Here is a 16,941-nt window from a genome sequence, read left to right on the forward strand (position 1 = left end):
GGCAGAATGTTCTGGCAAAAAAAAAAAATCTGACTGAGTTGAATTTCCTCACCTTGGAAAGAATATCTGAAGCACAGGGTCCAGAACATGAAGGCTTACAGGTGGCATTGGTCTCCTTCTGTCAGTCTGTGCCTGGCCATTGAAGGCTTTACATTTTCAAGATTACAGGTGGTAACTGTATAGTGTGTTACTCCATTTGAGTCTCTCTGATGTCTTCTTGTGATTTGAGTCAAATTATCTTTTTTTGTTTGTTTGCTTTGGTCAGGAACAGTTAGAAACTAATGTGTCCCTACCTAACTCCTTTGGGATATGATAATTTGTCGTATTGCTGGTGATGACCACTTTTGATTACTTGGGTAAATGGGTTGTTAGCTGGAGCTTTCATTTTTTCCTTTGTAATTAATGAGTGGTTTTATAAGATGAGTGAGACATTATCATGTAAGTACCCTAGTATCTCTCTTCTCTCCCTCCATTTGTCTCTGTCCTTCTTTGTCTTTTTTCAGTGCAAGGGATTGAACCCTAGGCAAGTACTTTACCACTTAGCTACATTCCAGCCCAGCATCCTTTTGTTCCTTGGTGGAGTCAGTATAATTGTGGCCAGTTTTATAAGTGTGTATTCTCCTATAGTGATATAAGTGAATCATCTATGTCACTAATTTATATCATCATCTAATTATACCGTTATATTACTATCCAGTGGGTTATATTACCATCGGTATTTATTGTGATGTCCAAATTAACCAATGGGAACCCTTCAGAGTAACTTCTGTGTTCCTTGGACACATCCTAATCTTTTTTTTTTTTCTTCCCAGTCCCAGGGCTTGACTTCAGGGCCAAGGCACTGACCCCAAGTTTCTTTTGCTCAAGGCTAACACTCTTCTATCACTTGAGCCACAGTACCACTTCTGGCTTTTTCTGTTTATGTGGTACTGAGGAGTTGAACTTAGGGCTTCATGCATGCTAGGCAAGCATTCTACCACTAAGCTACCTTCCCAGCACCTAATCTTTTTATTTTCAGCACTTAAAAAAATTGGGGGGGCTGGGAAGGTGGCTCAGTGGTAGAGTGCTTCCTTGCATGCATGAAGCCCAGGGTTTGATTCCTCAGCACCACATAAGCAGAAAAAGCTGGAAGTGAAACTATGGTTCAAGTGGTAGAGCGCTAGCCTTGAGCTGAAGGGCTGAGGGAGAGTGCCCAGGTCCAGAGGTCAGGCCCCATGACCAACAACAACAACAAAAAATTGGCAGTACTAGAATTTGAACTCAGGGCCATATGCTTGTTTGCTAGGCACTCTACTTCTTGATCCACGCCTCCAATTTCTTTTTTTGTATGTTTTTGATTGTAAGAATACTGTACACAGGGGTTACAGTTACATGACAAGGTAATGAGTACATTTCCTATCTAGCATTGTTGCTTCTTCCTGCCATTTCAAGATGTTCCAGGTTCTCCAGAATTTTTTCCCTTGCCCTAGCCCTGATGCCATTCCTGGAGCCCCAGCCATTTCTCCAAGAAGTGTTGGTTACTTGTACCATAGAATGGTCTTTGGAGACCAAGATCTGGTCACTTGATGTACCTGCCTAGTGTTCCTTGAGTGCATAGCTTCCAGATGCATGCACTCTGGCTCTGGCTCCTGCTCTTGCTCCCCCTCCCCCTCTCCTTCCCTCCCTCTCCCTCTCTCCCTTTCTCCCTCTCTCCCTCTCTTCCTCTCCCTCTCTCTCTCTCCCTCCCCCTCTCCTCCCTCTCTCTGTCTCTCTCTCGCTCTCTCTCTCTTCCAGATGCTCTTAATGGATATAGATAGGAAACTTGAGTGTGCTTACATACATAGACACATTTATATAGTTTCAAGTATATTTATTTAAATATCTCTCAGTACTTGAAGACTAAGAATTCAGACCCATGTCAGTAGTTGCCACCCAATATCACGGGAATAATTCTGTTTTTCCCCCCTTTTTTTTGTATTTGCAGCTTATTTTTTCAACAATGAGATCTGCTTTCCATCATCCTCAATATCATTGCTTATTGTTTGACCAATGTCCCATGTCCTTTTCACTCAGTATGGCACTGACCACCCACTCTGCTGTCCTTTTGCTCCTTTTTGTAGATGTCATCCATAATGGGTCCCAATTAATAGCTTTTGGACTGAATTAGTAAGGATTAAGGACATGAACTTTTCTTCGTACAGGTTTTTTTTGGTTGTTGTTGTTGTTGTTTATTGTCAGTTGTGGGGCTTGAACTGGGCCTGGGCGCTGTCCCTGAGTTCTTCGGCTCAAAGCTATTGCTGTATCACTTGAGCTGCAGTGCCACTTTTGGTTTTCTGGTGGTTAACTGGAGAATTGGAGGTAAGAGTCTCACAGACTTTCCTGCCTAGGCTGGCTTTGAACTACCATCCTCACATCTCAGCCTCCTGAGTAGCTAGGATTATAGGCTACTGGTGCCTGGCTACCGTAATTTTTTGTTTTAGTTTTTATTTTATTTTATTTTTGTTGGTCATGGGGCTTGAACTCTGGGCTTGGGAGCTTTTCCAGAGCTCTTCAGCTCAAGGTGAGTACTCTACCACTTAAGCCACAGCTCCACTTCTATTTTTTTTTTTTCTGGTCATTAATTGGAGATAGGAGTCTTGGTACTTTCCTACCCTGGCTGGCTTTGAACCATGGTCCTCAGATCTCAGCACCTTGAGTGAGCCACCGGCACTGAGCTACAGTAATTTTTTTAATGAAACAATTTAATTGATACAAAAATATAAAATCATGTATATTTATGAGGTGTCATGTAATATTTTGATACATATCTATTATACAGTTTTTAAATCATAGTACATTATTGTGATCCATATATGCAATAGTATACTAGAATTTCTTACTCCATTATTTTATGTTGATAATTATAGACATATCTAAGTGGTTAGAAATATAGATTAATTAGTTACTTTGTTAAGTTTCTTCCAGTAGTGTAATTTTGCTAATATAAGTCCCACTTTAATTCCAGGATTTTATCATTCCAGAAATACAATTGGTGGTAACTTTTTAAAAATGAACATTGGTATCATAATATTTATTTGCTCATTAATAATTAAGGCCTGGGCTGGGAAGTTGGCTCAGTGGTAGAGTGCTTGCCTTGCATGCATGAGGCCCTGGGTTTGATTCCTCAGTACCACATAAGCAGAGAAAGCTAGAAGTGGCACTGTGGCTCAAGTGGTAGAGAGCTAGCCTTGAGCTGAAGAGCTGAGGGACAGCGCCCAGGCCCAGAGTTCAGGCTCCACACTGACACACCCACACAAAAAAGGCTTGCTGGGTGCTGGTGGCTCACACCTGTAATCCTAGCTACTCAGGAGGCTGAGATCTGAGAATCTAGGTTCAAAACCAGCCCAAGCAGGAAAGTCTGTGTAAGACTCTCATCTGCAATTAACCACCAGAAAATTGGAAGTGGCGTTGTGGCTCAAGTGGTAGAGAGCTTGCCTTGAGCTGAAGAGCCAGGGACAGGGTCCAGGCTCAGAGTTCAAGTCCCATGACTGACCCCCCTCCCCCCCAAAAAAAAATAAAATAATAATAATTAAGGCTTGCCAGGTGCTGGTGACTTACACCTGTAATCGTAGCTACTCAGGAGGCTGGGATCTGGAGGATCATGATTTGAAGCCAGCCTATGCAGAAAAGTTTGTGAAACTCCATCATAGACAGGAGGCTTTTGCTGTGGCCAAAGCTGAGTTGGAGGCATAGCTCAAGTGGTAGAGGGCCAGCCACAAGCAAAACAAGCCAAGAGTTTATGAAGTCCTGGGTTCAAGCCCTGGTACCAGAAGGAAAAAAAGATATTTTGCATAATACAGTATCTATATAGATACTAGCAGTACTAGTGTTTGAACTAAAGCACTTTTATTGCAAGCCATTCTTCCAGCCCTGAATTTTGCTCATTATTTTTGAGCTAGAACCTCACTTCCTGGCGGAGTGATCCATTTATGGTAGGCTTCCCAGAAACTAGGATAACAGACAGGCCACCAAGTCCATCTTCACCAAGAAGGGATCTCACAAACTATTTTTACTGCCCACGTTTGCCTTAAACCACATTCCTAACATTCTGAGCCTCCCACGTTGCTTGAGTTAGAGGCCTGAGCCATTAACACCCAGAAAAATGTTTTGATATTGATGACTTACCTATGGTATTTTTAATTTTTCAGCATAAGAAAATAGGTACATACTTTTGTGTATTTTGTATAAACAACAGTAAGAATTAATGGTGGTCTAGGTAGTTCTTAGTTGTTAGCCCTGTTTTATTTTTACCTAGTATAAATTATATTCTTTTTCATGGTTGTATTAAGACTGGTAGTTAGACAATATTACCAAATGCCATACAAATCCTGAAAGCAGCACAGGGGAATAATCTTTATAGGGCACTTGAAACTCTTTCAAGTTGAAGTTGCTTTCTTTGGTTATTTTTCCATTTCAATGTGAAGTAGGTTGTTAGGAGTTTCATTAGTGGTTCCATTATGTGGCTTTTCAAAAGAAAAAAATGATTTTGATTTCTTCAACAGCTCACAGTTCTCAGAAAAGACATATTTTGGGAATTATAGTCCAGTAATGTGTATAATAACCAAATGCTTTTAATCGATGAAATCTTTCAGTGCAATTATAATAAATAAGCATGTGCATTCTTACCTCTGTTACCAGAATATCCTGGAACCCAAGCAATTCTTTTTTTTTTTTTTTTGGTAACTCTGGGGATAAGGTTGCTAGGTAGGTGCCCTACCACTTGAGCTGCACTTCCAGGCCTTTTGTTTTAGTTATTTTTCAGATGGAGTCTCATTTTCCTTGCACTGGCAGGCCTGGAATGCAGTCTTCCTACTTAACTTTGTAGCTGAGATAACAGGCGCACACCATCCAGCTGTTTCACTGGGATGGTAGTCTTGCTTATACCCAGGATGGCCTTGAACTATAATCTTGATTTCCCCCTTCTGAGTAGCTGGGATTACAAGAGTAAGGCACTTTGCCTAATTTATTTACATCATATATACCTTCCATATTGGATACTTCTGACCATCACCTTTATGTTACTGTTGCATATTTTTTTCAAATTTCCATTTTTCCCCCACCAGTTGATTTGGGGTAGGGTGGGCAGGACTCTGGGCCTTGCACTTAACTCAGCTTACTTGCTCAACACTGGTGCTCTACCACTTGAGCCACACATATCCAGCACAAATTTGCTTTTAAGCAATTTCTTTACCACAGACAAGTGCACAAAGCAGCTAAGTGAGATACATTGTTTTCTTTCTGTAAACTGTGCTGGGCACAGGAAGGCAGCCAGCACAACTCCATATCCCTTGTCCTCACCAATTGCCTCAAGTATGCATATACCTTTCTCTCTCTAGAAGTTAAAGCTACTTTCAATCTCAAATTCCTGTTGTCTGTGAAAACCCATATCACTGGAGTTAACTAGATACATTTGACTCATGGTGTAACTCTCCAGCCAGATGGCCTGAACAAGTCAGTTCCTTTTCTTTTTTCTTTTCTTTTTTTTGGGGGGTCCAGTTGTGGGGCCTGAACTCTGGGCCTGGGCACTGTCTCTCAGCTCTTCAGCTCAAGGCTAGCGCTCTACCACTTGAGCCACAGTGCCACTTCTGACTTTTTTTTCTCCCTGCTTATGTGGTGCTGAGGAATCGAACCCAGGGCCTCAGGCATGCAAGGCAAGTGCTTTACCACTGAGCCACCTTCCCAGCCCCATCAGTTCCTTTTTTTATTTACCATGTCACAGCTCTCATTGTTTTCTTCTGTAAGAAGGAGACTGGGGGACTGTTTACTTTTAGATTTGGAAAGAGATCAATTTTCTATGATAGATCACCTTATCGCAGCTTCTCCAGCTGTTGTATGTATGTAATTAGGTATGTGTTTTGGAGGTTTCTTAACTTCTTTCATGGTGTGTGTGTGTGTGTGTGTGTGTGTTTTCTGGAGCTTGAGCTCAGAACCTAGGCATGGTCACTGAGCTGTTTTGCCTATAGCTAGAGCTCTACCACTTTAAGCCTCAGTTCCACTTCCTGTTCTTAATGTGGTTAATTGGAGATGAGAATCTCACGGCCTTTCCTGTCCAGGCTGGTTTTGAACTGCTCATGCCCATAATCCTAGCTACTCAAGAGGCTGAGATCTAAGAATTGTGCTTCAAAGCCAGCCTGGGCAGGAAAGTCCATGAGACTCTTATCTCCAATTATCCTCCAGAAAACTGGAAGTGACACTGTGGCTCAAAATGGCAGAGTGCTAGCCTTGAGCCAAAAAGAGCTTAGGGACAGTGCTCAGGCCCCAAGTTCAAGACCTACTGCTAACAAAAACAAAAAACCCACCTTCATTTCACCAAGATAAATGCCTGAGACTCTAATGGCTGGCTTGTGTGGTAGTGATTACATATTTAGTTTTATAAGAAATTCCCAGGCTTGCATCTCAGTATGGTAGAGCATTTTAGATCCCAGCAACTGTGCATGAGCTGGTTTTTCCACATCCTTGTGACACTTGGTGCTTTTACTTTTCTTCTTGCCATCCTGGTAGGTAGATATTAAGACAGGAAGGCCGGAGGCGTACAGTTGGGTGCTCCTCCTGGGTTGGACAAGCTCTGGTGGAGTCATTTTCATTGAGGGAAAACTTTGAATGTCCTTCAAACTTGCTTAGTGCCTTAATTTGCTTAGGATGCCATAATAAAATACGACACACCCAAACTTACATTTATTTCTAAGTCTAGAGGATGGAAATACTGTCTGGCTTGGTTTCTGGTGAGGGCCTTCTTTGTAGCTTACAGATAGCTTCTCACTGTCCTTACATGTGAGGGAGAGAGGTCTCTTCTCATAAGGTACTAGTTCAATTGCTCTCCCACCTTAAGGAAAAATTTAACTATAATTACCTCTTGAAAGCCCTATTTCCAAACGTAATTACACTGTGGGGAGTACACAATCCATAGCAGTAAATTCCCCTCTTCTTATTGGAAGCCTGGTGCAGGGGATTTTTCTCTAATTCTTTTCTTCTATGAGAACTTGATGAGGTCAAGGATGTTTGGGACCCCTCACAGTAAGTGGACCCACATTATGGAACCCAGCACTGTAACTCTTAAGCTACCCTGGCCTCTGGCATTTGTCTTTACGTTCAACTTTGCTTAATGGTTTTTGGCCACTGCCTTCTGCCTGTGGCATACTGTGATTCTCATTTCCTGTCTCTCTCTGGTTTTCAGGCTTTGGTTTGCCCTGTGACCTTGGTTCTCTGATGGATTTAAGAAGAGTTGATGATTTTGCTTATTTCACTTTTTTTGTCATTGGGAGGTTGGAAGTGATGATTTCTAAGCTCTTGTCATGCTTGAAACCAGAAATTGTAGATTCATACTCCTGCCTAGGTGACATGCTCTAACACTTAGCCAGAAACATGTCAAAAAGAGAGCCAGGCACCAGTGGGTCATGCCTATATTCTTAGCTACCGAGGAGACTAAGATCTTAGGATCATAATTTGTAGCCAGCTCAGAGAGGAAAGTCCATGAGACCGTGATCTCCAGTTAACCACCAAAAAGCCAGAAATGGAGTGTGTCTCAAATGGTATAGCCTTGAGTGAAAAAGTCAAGTCCTAAATTCAAGTCCTAACACTGCCATGTATGCACATGCACCCATACACGACGAAGACAAAGGCTAAGGAACAGCCCAGATTCAAAGATGCTAACTCAGCATGACTGAAAGGGTGTCACTGGATCAGCTGCTAAAACAAATGCATGTGTGATATCAAGGTTTTTGCTGTGCAGGAGCATACCGGTTCTCAGAAACTCACAGCAGGGCTAGGGTGGAGGAAGCATTGCTTATGTCTGTGTGTCCTATGCAGACATGTGTGTGCACATATAGCAGGGAACATGCTGAAGGTACTGTTGTGAATCCTTATAATGATCTATACTTACAGCCATTCTTTAAGTTTGAAATTGTTTCCAAATGCTAAAGATGAATAGAAGAAAATGGACTAGTCCATTTAGCTTCGGAGCTAAAGAACTATTTTATTCCTACTAATAAAATCAAGGCTATCCTCAAAAGACAAGGTGATCTGTTTATTGATATAGAAAAACAATTTTTAAAAATTTTCACAAAAGCCGGATGCTGGTGGCTAACTTCTGTAATCCTAGCTACTCAGGAGATTGAGATCTGAGCATCGCAGTTCAAATCCAGCCCAGGCAGGAAAGTCCATGAGGTTCTAATCTCCAATTAACCACCAGAAACCAGAAGTGGCGCTATGGCTCAAGTGGTAGAGTGCTAGCCTGAGCTGAAGAGCTGAGAGACAGCGTCCAGGTCCAGAGTTCAAGCCCCATGACTGAAAAAAAAAAAAAAAACCACCATAAAACATAATAAACACTAGGGGAGGAAGAGAAAGACAAGAAGAAAAGGAGAAGTAGGAGGACATGGAGGAGAAAAAGAGGGAGAAGATAGGTATCTCACTGGCCAGAGCTTCCAGGGGTTTATGGTGTATTCAAAACATTTCTACCCTCAATCCTGAGATTATGGGGAGGGATAAGGAAGGTGAGATTAACTCTCAGAGAAGAGCTCCAGAATAGTGTAGACACTTTGCTAACCTTGCATGAAGCCAAATTGAGGCACTTTCAAGGTTTCATGATATGCTTTTTTTTTTTTTTTTTTTTGTCGGCCGTGGGGCTTGAACTCTGGGCCTGGGTGCTGTCCCTCAGCTCTTCAGCTCAAGGAGAGCGCTCTACCACTTGAGCTACAGCGCCACTTCCGGTTTTCTAGTGGTTTATTGGAGATAGGAGTCTCACAGTCTCTCCTGCCCGGGCTGGCTTTGAACCACGGTCCTCAAATCTCAGCCTCCTGAGTAGCTAGGATTACAGGCGTGAGCCACCAGCGCCCGGCTCATTATATGCTTTTTAAACCCACAAAACACTGCCAAGTTCTGGGAGTGTGTTTCAGAGGACATCCTGCCCCCACACACAATGCTGTTCCCTCTTTTCCAAAACTGACCCCTGTGGGAAAAGCAAATAAGCACAACTGGAATTTCCATGGGGGAAAAAACTGTAAGGCCACCCTCCTAGCTGCTATTTCTGTGCCTAATGCCTTCCCTGTCTACCCCTGAGCATTTGCTGAACCGACTGCTAGGCAGTGACTGTTGAAAAAAAGCTAAAGGCACAATTTAGAGACATTAAACGCTGGGTTTGTATGTTCAACTATAGAGCAGGTGACATTTTGAGGAGATTCTCATGCTTCAATTTTAGCGAAGTTTTAAAATTTTTACATTGCTTAAAATACCTTTGAAATAACCATGGAGGACCAGAGTCCTGGAAGGTCTCTAGACAATTGCTTGGTGTATTTTCAAAGAAGCAGAGCAGAGTTTTGACCCTCACCTTCCATCCTGGCAGGAAGTTGAGGGCCTCCACTCACTTGATACCAGTATCTCCTCCTGTCCCCTTTGTGACAATCCAATTTGTCTAAAAGCTGCCAAATGCTCCCAGAGGAACAAACTTGTGCCTGATGGGAACCACTGGAATAATCTCAGTGGAACTGCTGTTTTAAAAGCATATTTGTCAATCAATCATTTTACCCTTTTTACTGTAGATCCAGAACTACAAGGATGAATTGTCACAGATCAACTCCAGGGTCCTTCAGCTGGAAGGGGACACTTCCACCCACCAGGCCTGGAAGGAGAAACGTCATGTTGCCATTCAGCTGTTAATGCAGAGGTTGGAGGAGGCTAGCCAAAGGGAGCAGCAGCAGGTAAGAGGCCCTGAAAGGCAGCTGTGTTCAGGACCAAGGCATTTGGGACCCAGACGCTAACAAGTCAAGAAAAACCCTATGGTCCAGGAAGTGGTGACCCCAGCATGAGGAGAAGGGCTTCTGGAGTCCTAGAGAAGTGAGTAGACCCTTGCAGCTTTGACACATCTCCAGGATCTAGAAAAAGCAGCAGCATGAAGTTAAATACAGAAGATAGAAATCAGAACAATTGTTGACATGCTTTAACTTCATAATTTCGCTTGGGGGAATTGCACCCACAAACATTATAGAAAGATTTAACTGGAAGTTATTTTTGTTGCAGTGCTGTTTGTTTGTTTGTTTATTTCAGTCATGTAGATTGAACTCAGGGCAAACATGCTGTCCCTGAGTTTTTTCACTCAAGGCTAGCACTCTACCACTTTGAGCCATAGCTCCACTTCTGGTTTTCTGGCAGCTAATTGGACATAACTGTCTCATGGATTTTCCTGACTGGACTGTCTTCAAACTGCCATTCTCAGATCTCAGCCTCCTGAGTAGCTAGGATTACAGGTGTGAGCCACCAGCACCCAACTGTGGTACTATTTATAATAGCAAAATAGAACTTGAATTAGTTTGAATCATCAACATTAGGGGCATGGATACATAGGGTACAACCATTAAAAACCTAGCTCTCAATAACATTGAGTGTCTGGGGAAAACTTGTCCAGGGACAGTTAGGAAGAAAGCAGCATGCCATCTTTGTGTTCTCATGTCAGCATCTTGATGGACCTGCTCTGGGCAGAAAAGGGCATAGAATTGTGATAATATGTCAGGCATGGGCCCCAGGCTCATAAGTGGTTTATATTTTGCAATTTCTTCTCTGAAATTTCTGTATTGAATGTATCAGGCTGTTAAGATATTTCTTAGACCTGAGAGATTGATATTTTAAAAACAGGATAAACAAATCCAAAAACTTGAAGTTGAACTTGAGCATATGAATCAGGAATGTCAGAACCTGAAGCTGTCACAGTCAGAACTGACAGAAAGCCTTCAAGAAACTCAAGAGCAGGTGGGTACATGCAATGGTGGTAGGCACTTAATCCAGTCCCAGCCCAGGAAAAGTGTCGATAATATGCTGACCACATTGCTGTGCCTAGTCAGCCTAGAGAGATTATTGGGCTAGTGGGAGGTCTTGCATCTTGTCAGGCACAACCAGGCCCACGTGTCTTCCTTTCCTCTTGACCATGGGGTCACATCACACCTGCCTCAGAAGGAACCCCTGTGAGAGTTGTGACTCCTCCTCCTGTCTATGAAGTCTCAGAGGTGAATCACACTGACGCAGTCAGTTCTATGGTTCCAAAGGAAATTCTGTGTATTTTAGATGGAAGCTCCCAAGTTAGATTGCTTTAAATTGTGTTCAGATCTTACTTCTCATTGCTTAATCAAAGTTGTTGGGTCTCCCAGCTTTGGGGCACCTCATTATAGAGTCTGTACTCTACTTTTGCTTTCAGTAAGCTTGCTGCTTCACTATATAAAAAACAACAACAGCAAAATTATTGGCTAAATTATGCATAGTTTAGTAACAATGTGTACTTATAACACCAATGGGCTCTGAGCACCCCACTGTGGTTGGAGACCCAGAAGTTGCAGTAATCACATTCTGGAACCAAGGGCATAGCTTCTTCTTAGAAGTATGAAAGCCCGACAGAAAAGGAAATTACCACATGCAGCTTACATAGTTTCTATTTCACTCAGTTCTATGAAGCAATCTGGGAGGGACAGAATCTGATTATTCTGTAACGATCCCATGTTAAGTCCCTGCACTACTGTTCGAAGGTTGACAGACCAAGCCTTTCTGCCTCTATCCTGTGGGGATGCTCTAGCTGATAAGAGTTGGGCTCTGGATCCCTGGGTGCTGATATACCTTTAAGGATCACTATACCACAGAAGAGGGAGTGGGTTTTACTGCCCTGATAGTGGAGGTGGTGTTAGGCTCAGAGTTTAGCTCACCAGCACCTTTGCTGGGTCTCCTGATGTCCCTGGACACTCACTTCTACCAAAACTGTTGTCCATCTGAGGTGCAGTTGTACAGTGCCCACCGGAGACTAGAGGCAGCACAGGGTCAGCATGAGCAGAAGGTCCAGTGTCTGCAGGAACAGATGGCCCAGCTGGTGCCTGGGGCCCGTGTGGCAGAACTGCAGCACCTGCTCAGCCTCCAGAAGGAGGAGGCTAGGAGAAAACTGGATTCACAATGGGTGAGTAGGGTTGTTTCAAGCTGGTTGTGTAAACAGAGGGCCCTGAAGGCCAGCTCATGGAATGGGGGAAGTTGTAGGATCCTAGTCCTTGAAAGAAAGAATGAGGAGGGTTCAGGGATGGGAGGTTAGTCTGAGGTACACATGGAACCAGCTGACCCACTCAGCTCAGACAGACCTGTTCTGTCTTTATACCATAAAGCAAGCCAAGTAGGGGATCATCAGTACACAACAGTTAGCAAGATTTGCTTTGTGTAAGTTGTTTCAGATTAAAATCTCAGATCAGTTCTTTGAGGACAAAGCAAGATCTACAGAACGACAGTCACTTTATGGCTTACGACAGATATTTCTAAACTGCAAATGGCACATATAATCACATTTCTAAACTAACTATGCCTCCCACCTAGCTGGGATTAAATTCCATACAGAAGAAAGATCACTAATGTCACACACAGATTTGTGCATTTTAGCCAAGTTCCACTTTATTATAAATAAATCCTAGAAGGCTTCTTCTTAAAAGTTAACATTGTTTTGTCACCCTTGGTGTCAGGAAGAACACCAGCAACAGCTGAGATCCAGGGAAGAACAGATGAGAGAGGCGGAGATGCGGCTACAGAACGTGGAGTGGCTCCTGCAGGAGAAGGTGGAGGAGCTGAAAGAGCAGGTGAGTGCCAACGGCCCCGCTCCATGCATTCTCTCCCTGTCACCACCCTGCCCAGCAGCTGGCGCAGAGAATCCAGCAGGCGCCGTGTCCTGGGGCCACTTGCAGCCTTTAGATTCAGCTAAACGTCACCAGAAAAAGTACAGATATTTTCAGGTTAAAAGTAATCCATAGCCAGGCACCGGTCACTCACGCCTGTAATCCTGGCTACTCAGGAGGCTGAGATCTGAGGACTGTGGTTCAAAGCCAGCCCAGGCAGGAAAGGCTGTGAAACTCTTACCTACAATAAAACCACCAGAAAACCGGACATGGCGCTGTGGCTTAAGTGCTAGAGCCCTAGCCTTGAGCTGAAGAGCTGAGGGGCAGCGCTCAGGCCCAGAGTTTAAAAAAAAGTAACCCATAGAAGACTGATTTTCCTAAATACATATCCCATACTATACTCACACATCATGTGCATTTTCTGTGGGGAATTCAAGATCACTTTTGTTTGTGTTGGTGGTACTGGTCCTTGAACTCAGGTCCTCGATCTTGTAAGCACTCTACCACTTGAGCCATGCTTCATTTTTTTTTTCAGATAAAGTACTTGGCCCAGATACTTGATCTTGTATTTCTGGGCCAGCCTAGGATGGAAAGTTTCCTACCTTTGCCTCCCACAAAGCTTGGATCACAGGCATCAACTACTGTGCAGGGTTTTTTGCTGTTGTTTTATTTTCATTTTTAGCATACATAGCTTCTTTTTTTACATTGTGATCAAGTGATTAATACATCAAATTTCACAGTATTGTGGGATAGTGATACTTAGTTAAAGTCACAAGCATATTCTAACCTTCTTGGGGCAAATGGTCTCTATCGTGGTCTATAAAGTTTATGAGTTCTATGACCTTTGACAGTATAGTTATTTCTTCCATATCGGGTGATATGTACATTCCTTTTGCATACTGTCAGCTGTTCCCTCTTTCCCACTCATTCTTTCCCTCTCATCGCTGCCATTGAGTTACTTAGTTCGTTTTAACCAATGTCCAGTGAAGCTGATGTTGTATGTTTTCCCGTTTCTCTCTGGGTCTGTGTCCTCCTCCTAGTTTCCCTCCGATGTGCACATACATATACCATATATGTGGTCAGCATTATGCAGGTTTTTTTAGTTTTTTTTTTTTTTTGACAGTCCTGGGGCTTGAACTCGGTGCCTGGGTGCTGTCCCTGAGTGGTTTATTGGAGATAAGAGTTTCATGGACTTTTCTGCCCGGGTGGCTTCAAATCACAATCCTCAGAGCTTGGTTTCCTAAATAGCTAGGATTACAGGTATGAGCCACTGGTGCCAGCTGAAGGGTTTTTTAAAATCCCCATTTTATTTTGTGCTAGTACCTGGGCTTGAACTCAGAGCCTCGTACTCTCATTCTCCACATGACTGGTGCTCTACCACTTGAGCTACACTTCTACTTCTAGCTTTTTGCTGGCTAATTGGAATGACTCTTAGATTTGTCTTTTGAGGCTGGCTTTGAACCTTTATTGTCAGATGTCAGTCTGATGAGTAGGATTATAGGTGTGAACCACTATGAGACAAGAGTCTTGCTAACTTTTTGCTTAGAGCCTTTCTAAAACTGCAGTCCTGCTAGGCACTGGTGGCTCATGTCTGTAATCCTAGCTACTCAGGAGGCTGAGATCTGATGATCCAGCCCAGCAACAAACTCTGTGAAACTTTTTTTTTTCCTTTTTGTCAGTTGTGAGGCTTGAACTCAGGGCCTGGGTGCTGTCCCTGAGCTCTTTTCAGGGCTAGTGCTCTACCACTTTGAGCCACAGCGCCACTTCCAGTTTTCTTGTGGTTAATTGGAGAATAGTCTCACAGCCTTTCTTACGCAGGCTGGCTTTTGAATCATGATCCTCATATCTCAGCCTCCTGAGTGACTAGGATTATAGGTGTGAGTCACCAGCACCCAGCTGTGTGAGAAACTCTGATCTCCAATTACCATATATCTGGAAGTGAAGCTGTAGCTTCAAGCGGTAAAGTGCTAGCCTTGAGCAAAAGAGCTCAGAGACAGTGCCCTGGACCTGAGTTCAAACCCCACAATGGACCAAGAAAAAGCAAACCTGCAGTCCTTCTCCCTGCCTCCTGGATTTACAAGCATGGGCTCAAAACCTTGAGGGTGTTTTACACCATCTTAGAAAGGATATCATTCATTTAATTGTTGGTTGCTTCAGTTACATAGCAAACACTCCTAGCACCTACTCTTGGCAGAGGCACTGCTGTAGGCAGACCCTGAGGCGGAGAGCCTGAACCTGCCTTGAGGATCTTATTCTGGCAGCACAGACGACCTTGGCTATGGTAGCACTCTGAGGAAGGAGTAGAGGGAGAGGGCACAGGTGTGGTAGGAACAGCTCTGAGTAGCATTGGAGCAGATACCTGGTTACTTAGCATGGCATGTCTAGCTGTTTCCTGGTGTCAGCAAGGCAGATTTTAGAAGGCTCTGTTGTTCACTATGGGACTGTCTTGTGCATTGGCAGCTGAACACAAGTTGTAACCTGGCCATAGGACAGCATGAATGATACTTATCCATGTGTGCTGGGCACCACAAGGAAGTCACCAAAAATTGTGTGAACCTAGTGGCTCACGCCTGTAATCCTAGTTACTCAGAAGGATGAGATCTGAGGATCGAGGTTCAAAGCCAGCCCAGGCAGGGAAGACTTTGTGAAACTCTTACCTACAATAAAACCATCAGAAAACCGGAAGTGGTGCTGTGTCTCAAGTGGTAGAGCGCTTGCCTTGAGCTGAAGAGCTGAGGGACAGCGCCCAGGCCCAGAGTTCAGGCCCCACAACCAACAAAACAAACATTGTGTGAACCTATGTGCAGAGCCTAGCCTGTGTGTCCTTTAGGTTAAGGTCAGGAGTTTGGATCTCATTTAACTGAAGCCACTGAAGAGTATAATATGGTCTGTATTTCTAGTGATATTACTCTGGTAAATTTAGCTGCTCTGAGTGGGCCAAGTCATTTTAAAAAATTTAAAAAACAAGGCAACTACAGCTCATAGGTGAATAAAAACTAGTAGTCCTCTATACAGGTGAGAAAGAAGGTGGCACCAAAGGGGAAACAACCTGTTTAGCGTGCAGTGAAGGACAAGACCTGGGCCCTGCAGGAACCAGCTATGGGGGACAGCCCTGACTACAAGGCACCAGCTATCCAGAGATCCACTCACCACCACTCACTGCTGGGAGAAATGACTGACAGACATTTCAAGAGAAATGTGAAACCTAGACAAATATTTTTTCTTCCAAGTAATTGAGTATGATCCTTTACCTGAAAGATCCTGAGTCAACAGATGTCTGTGCCTCTTGTTTATGAGATTTTTTTAAAATGATTATCTTTAGTTGCACAAAGATGTTTCAATTGGACATGTTAGTTTATGAGCACACTACATCTTGGCCATTGTCACTCCTATCATGAGTCTTAATTGGTCTGGTGATAGGTTCCCTTCTGATCTACCCTGTGTATAACCCTCCCTGCAGTGTGGAACTCTTCCTCTCTTTCTAGTTACTCCTTGCACTCACTCACCCTTTTGTTGCTGGCCTGCAAAACCTTCATTCTGGTTGAATCCCTTGTGACTCCCTGCACACCTGCCCATCTGCCTCTTCCCCTCTGCTCCCTCAGTGCTCCCTGCAGGCTGCCTCCTTGCTTCCTTCTTCCTCTGACTTCGAGTTCTTCTAGCGTCTCATCTGCCACTTGGCTGTGTATCTCATGGGAGGCCAGATATGTTCAGGGACCTGCTCATGCTCTCAAATGTCCGCCTCTCACCATCCTATGTTTGTGTCTTCTACCTCCTCCAGGGTTGCCACTCCATAGCTGCCTCCTGGAGCCTGGCTGCCACCACAGGACAGACCTTTCACTTCTCACCCTCCCTCATCCCATCACCCCTTATGAATACCCTTCAGAATTTGTGAATTTGTCACCTGCCTGCCTCCTCTCTTCCTGCCACAGGTTCAGGTGTAAGACCTTGGGACATAGCTGAACCTACCACCATCAGATGTCCACAGCTATTCTATAGTGCTATTTCCAAGTGATTCGAAACCCCAAACAATTCCTACCTTATCTCCTGTTTCCTAACATGTTTCCTGCATCTTTCCTAATGTACATTTAGCACAGGAGCATAGCCAGCCTCTTAAAACCATTACCATGTCCTGTCCCTCCTGTTTGTTTTTTTTGTCGGTCGTGGGGCTTGAACTCTGGGCCTGGGCGCTGTCCCTCAGCTCTTCAGCGCAAGGCGAGCGCTCTACCGCTTGAGCTACAGCGCCACTTCCGGTTTTCTGGTGGTTTATTGGAGATAGGAGTCTCACGGTCTCTCCTGCCCGGGC

The 16,941-nt window shown here is 43.9% G+C and overlaps 1 protein-coding gene across 3 annotated transcripts in view; it reads left to right on the forward strand.

Moving 5' to 3' along the window:
- Positions 1-16,941, forward strand: part of Ninl (ninein-like) — a 145,391-nt gene that overhangs the window by 116,016 nt on the left and 12,434 nt on the right. For all 3 annotated transcript variants that reach the window (XM_013027119.1, XM_013027120.1, XM_013027121.1), the window contains 4 exons: positions 9,552-9,710; positions 10,642-10,755; positions 11,771-11,941; positions 12,489-12,602. In XM_013027119.1, the coding sequence (XP_012882573.1) occupies positions 9,552-9,710; positions 10,642-10,755; positions 11,771-11,941; positions 12,489-12,602 (558 nt within the window). The remainder of the gene's footprint in view (positions 1-9,551; positions 9,711-10,641; positions 10,756-11,770; positions 11,942-12,488; positions 12,603-16,941) is intronic.

The sequence above is a fragment of the Dipodomys ordii genome, unplaced genomic scaffold (assembly GCF_000151885.1).
Source record: "Dipodomys ordii isolate 6190 unplaced genomic scaffold, Dord_2.0 Scaffold99, whole genome shotgun sequence".
Classification (NCBI taxonomy): domain Eukaryota; kingdom Metazoa; phylum Chordata; class Mammalia; order Rodentia; family Heteromyidae; genus Dipodomys; species Dipodomys ordii.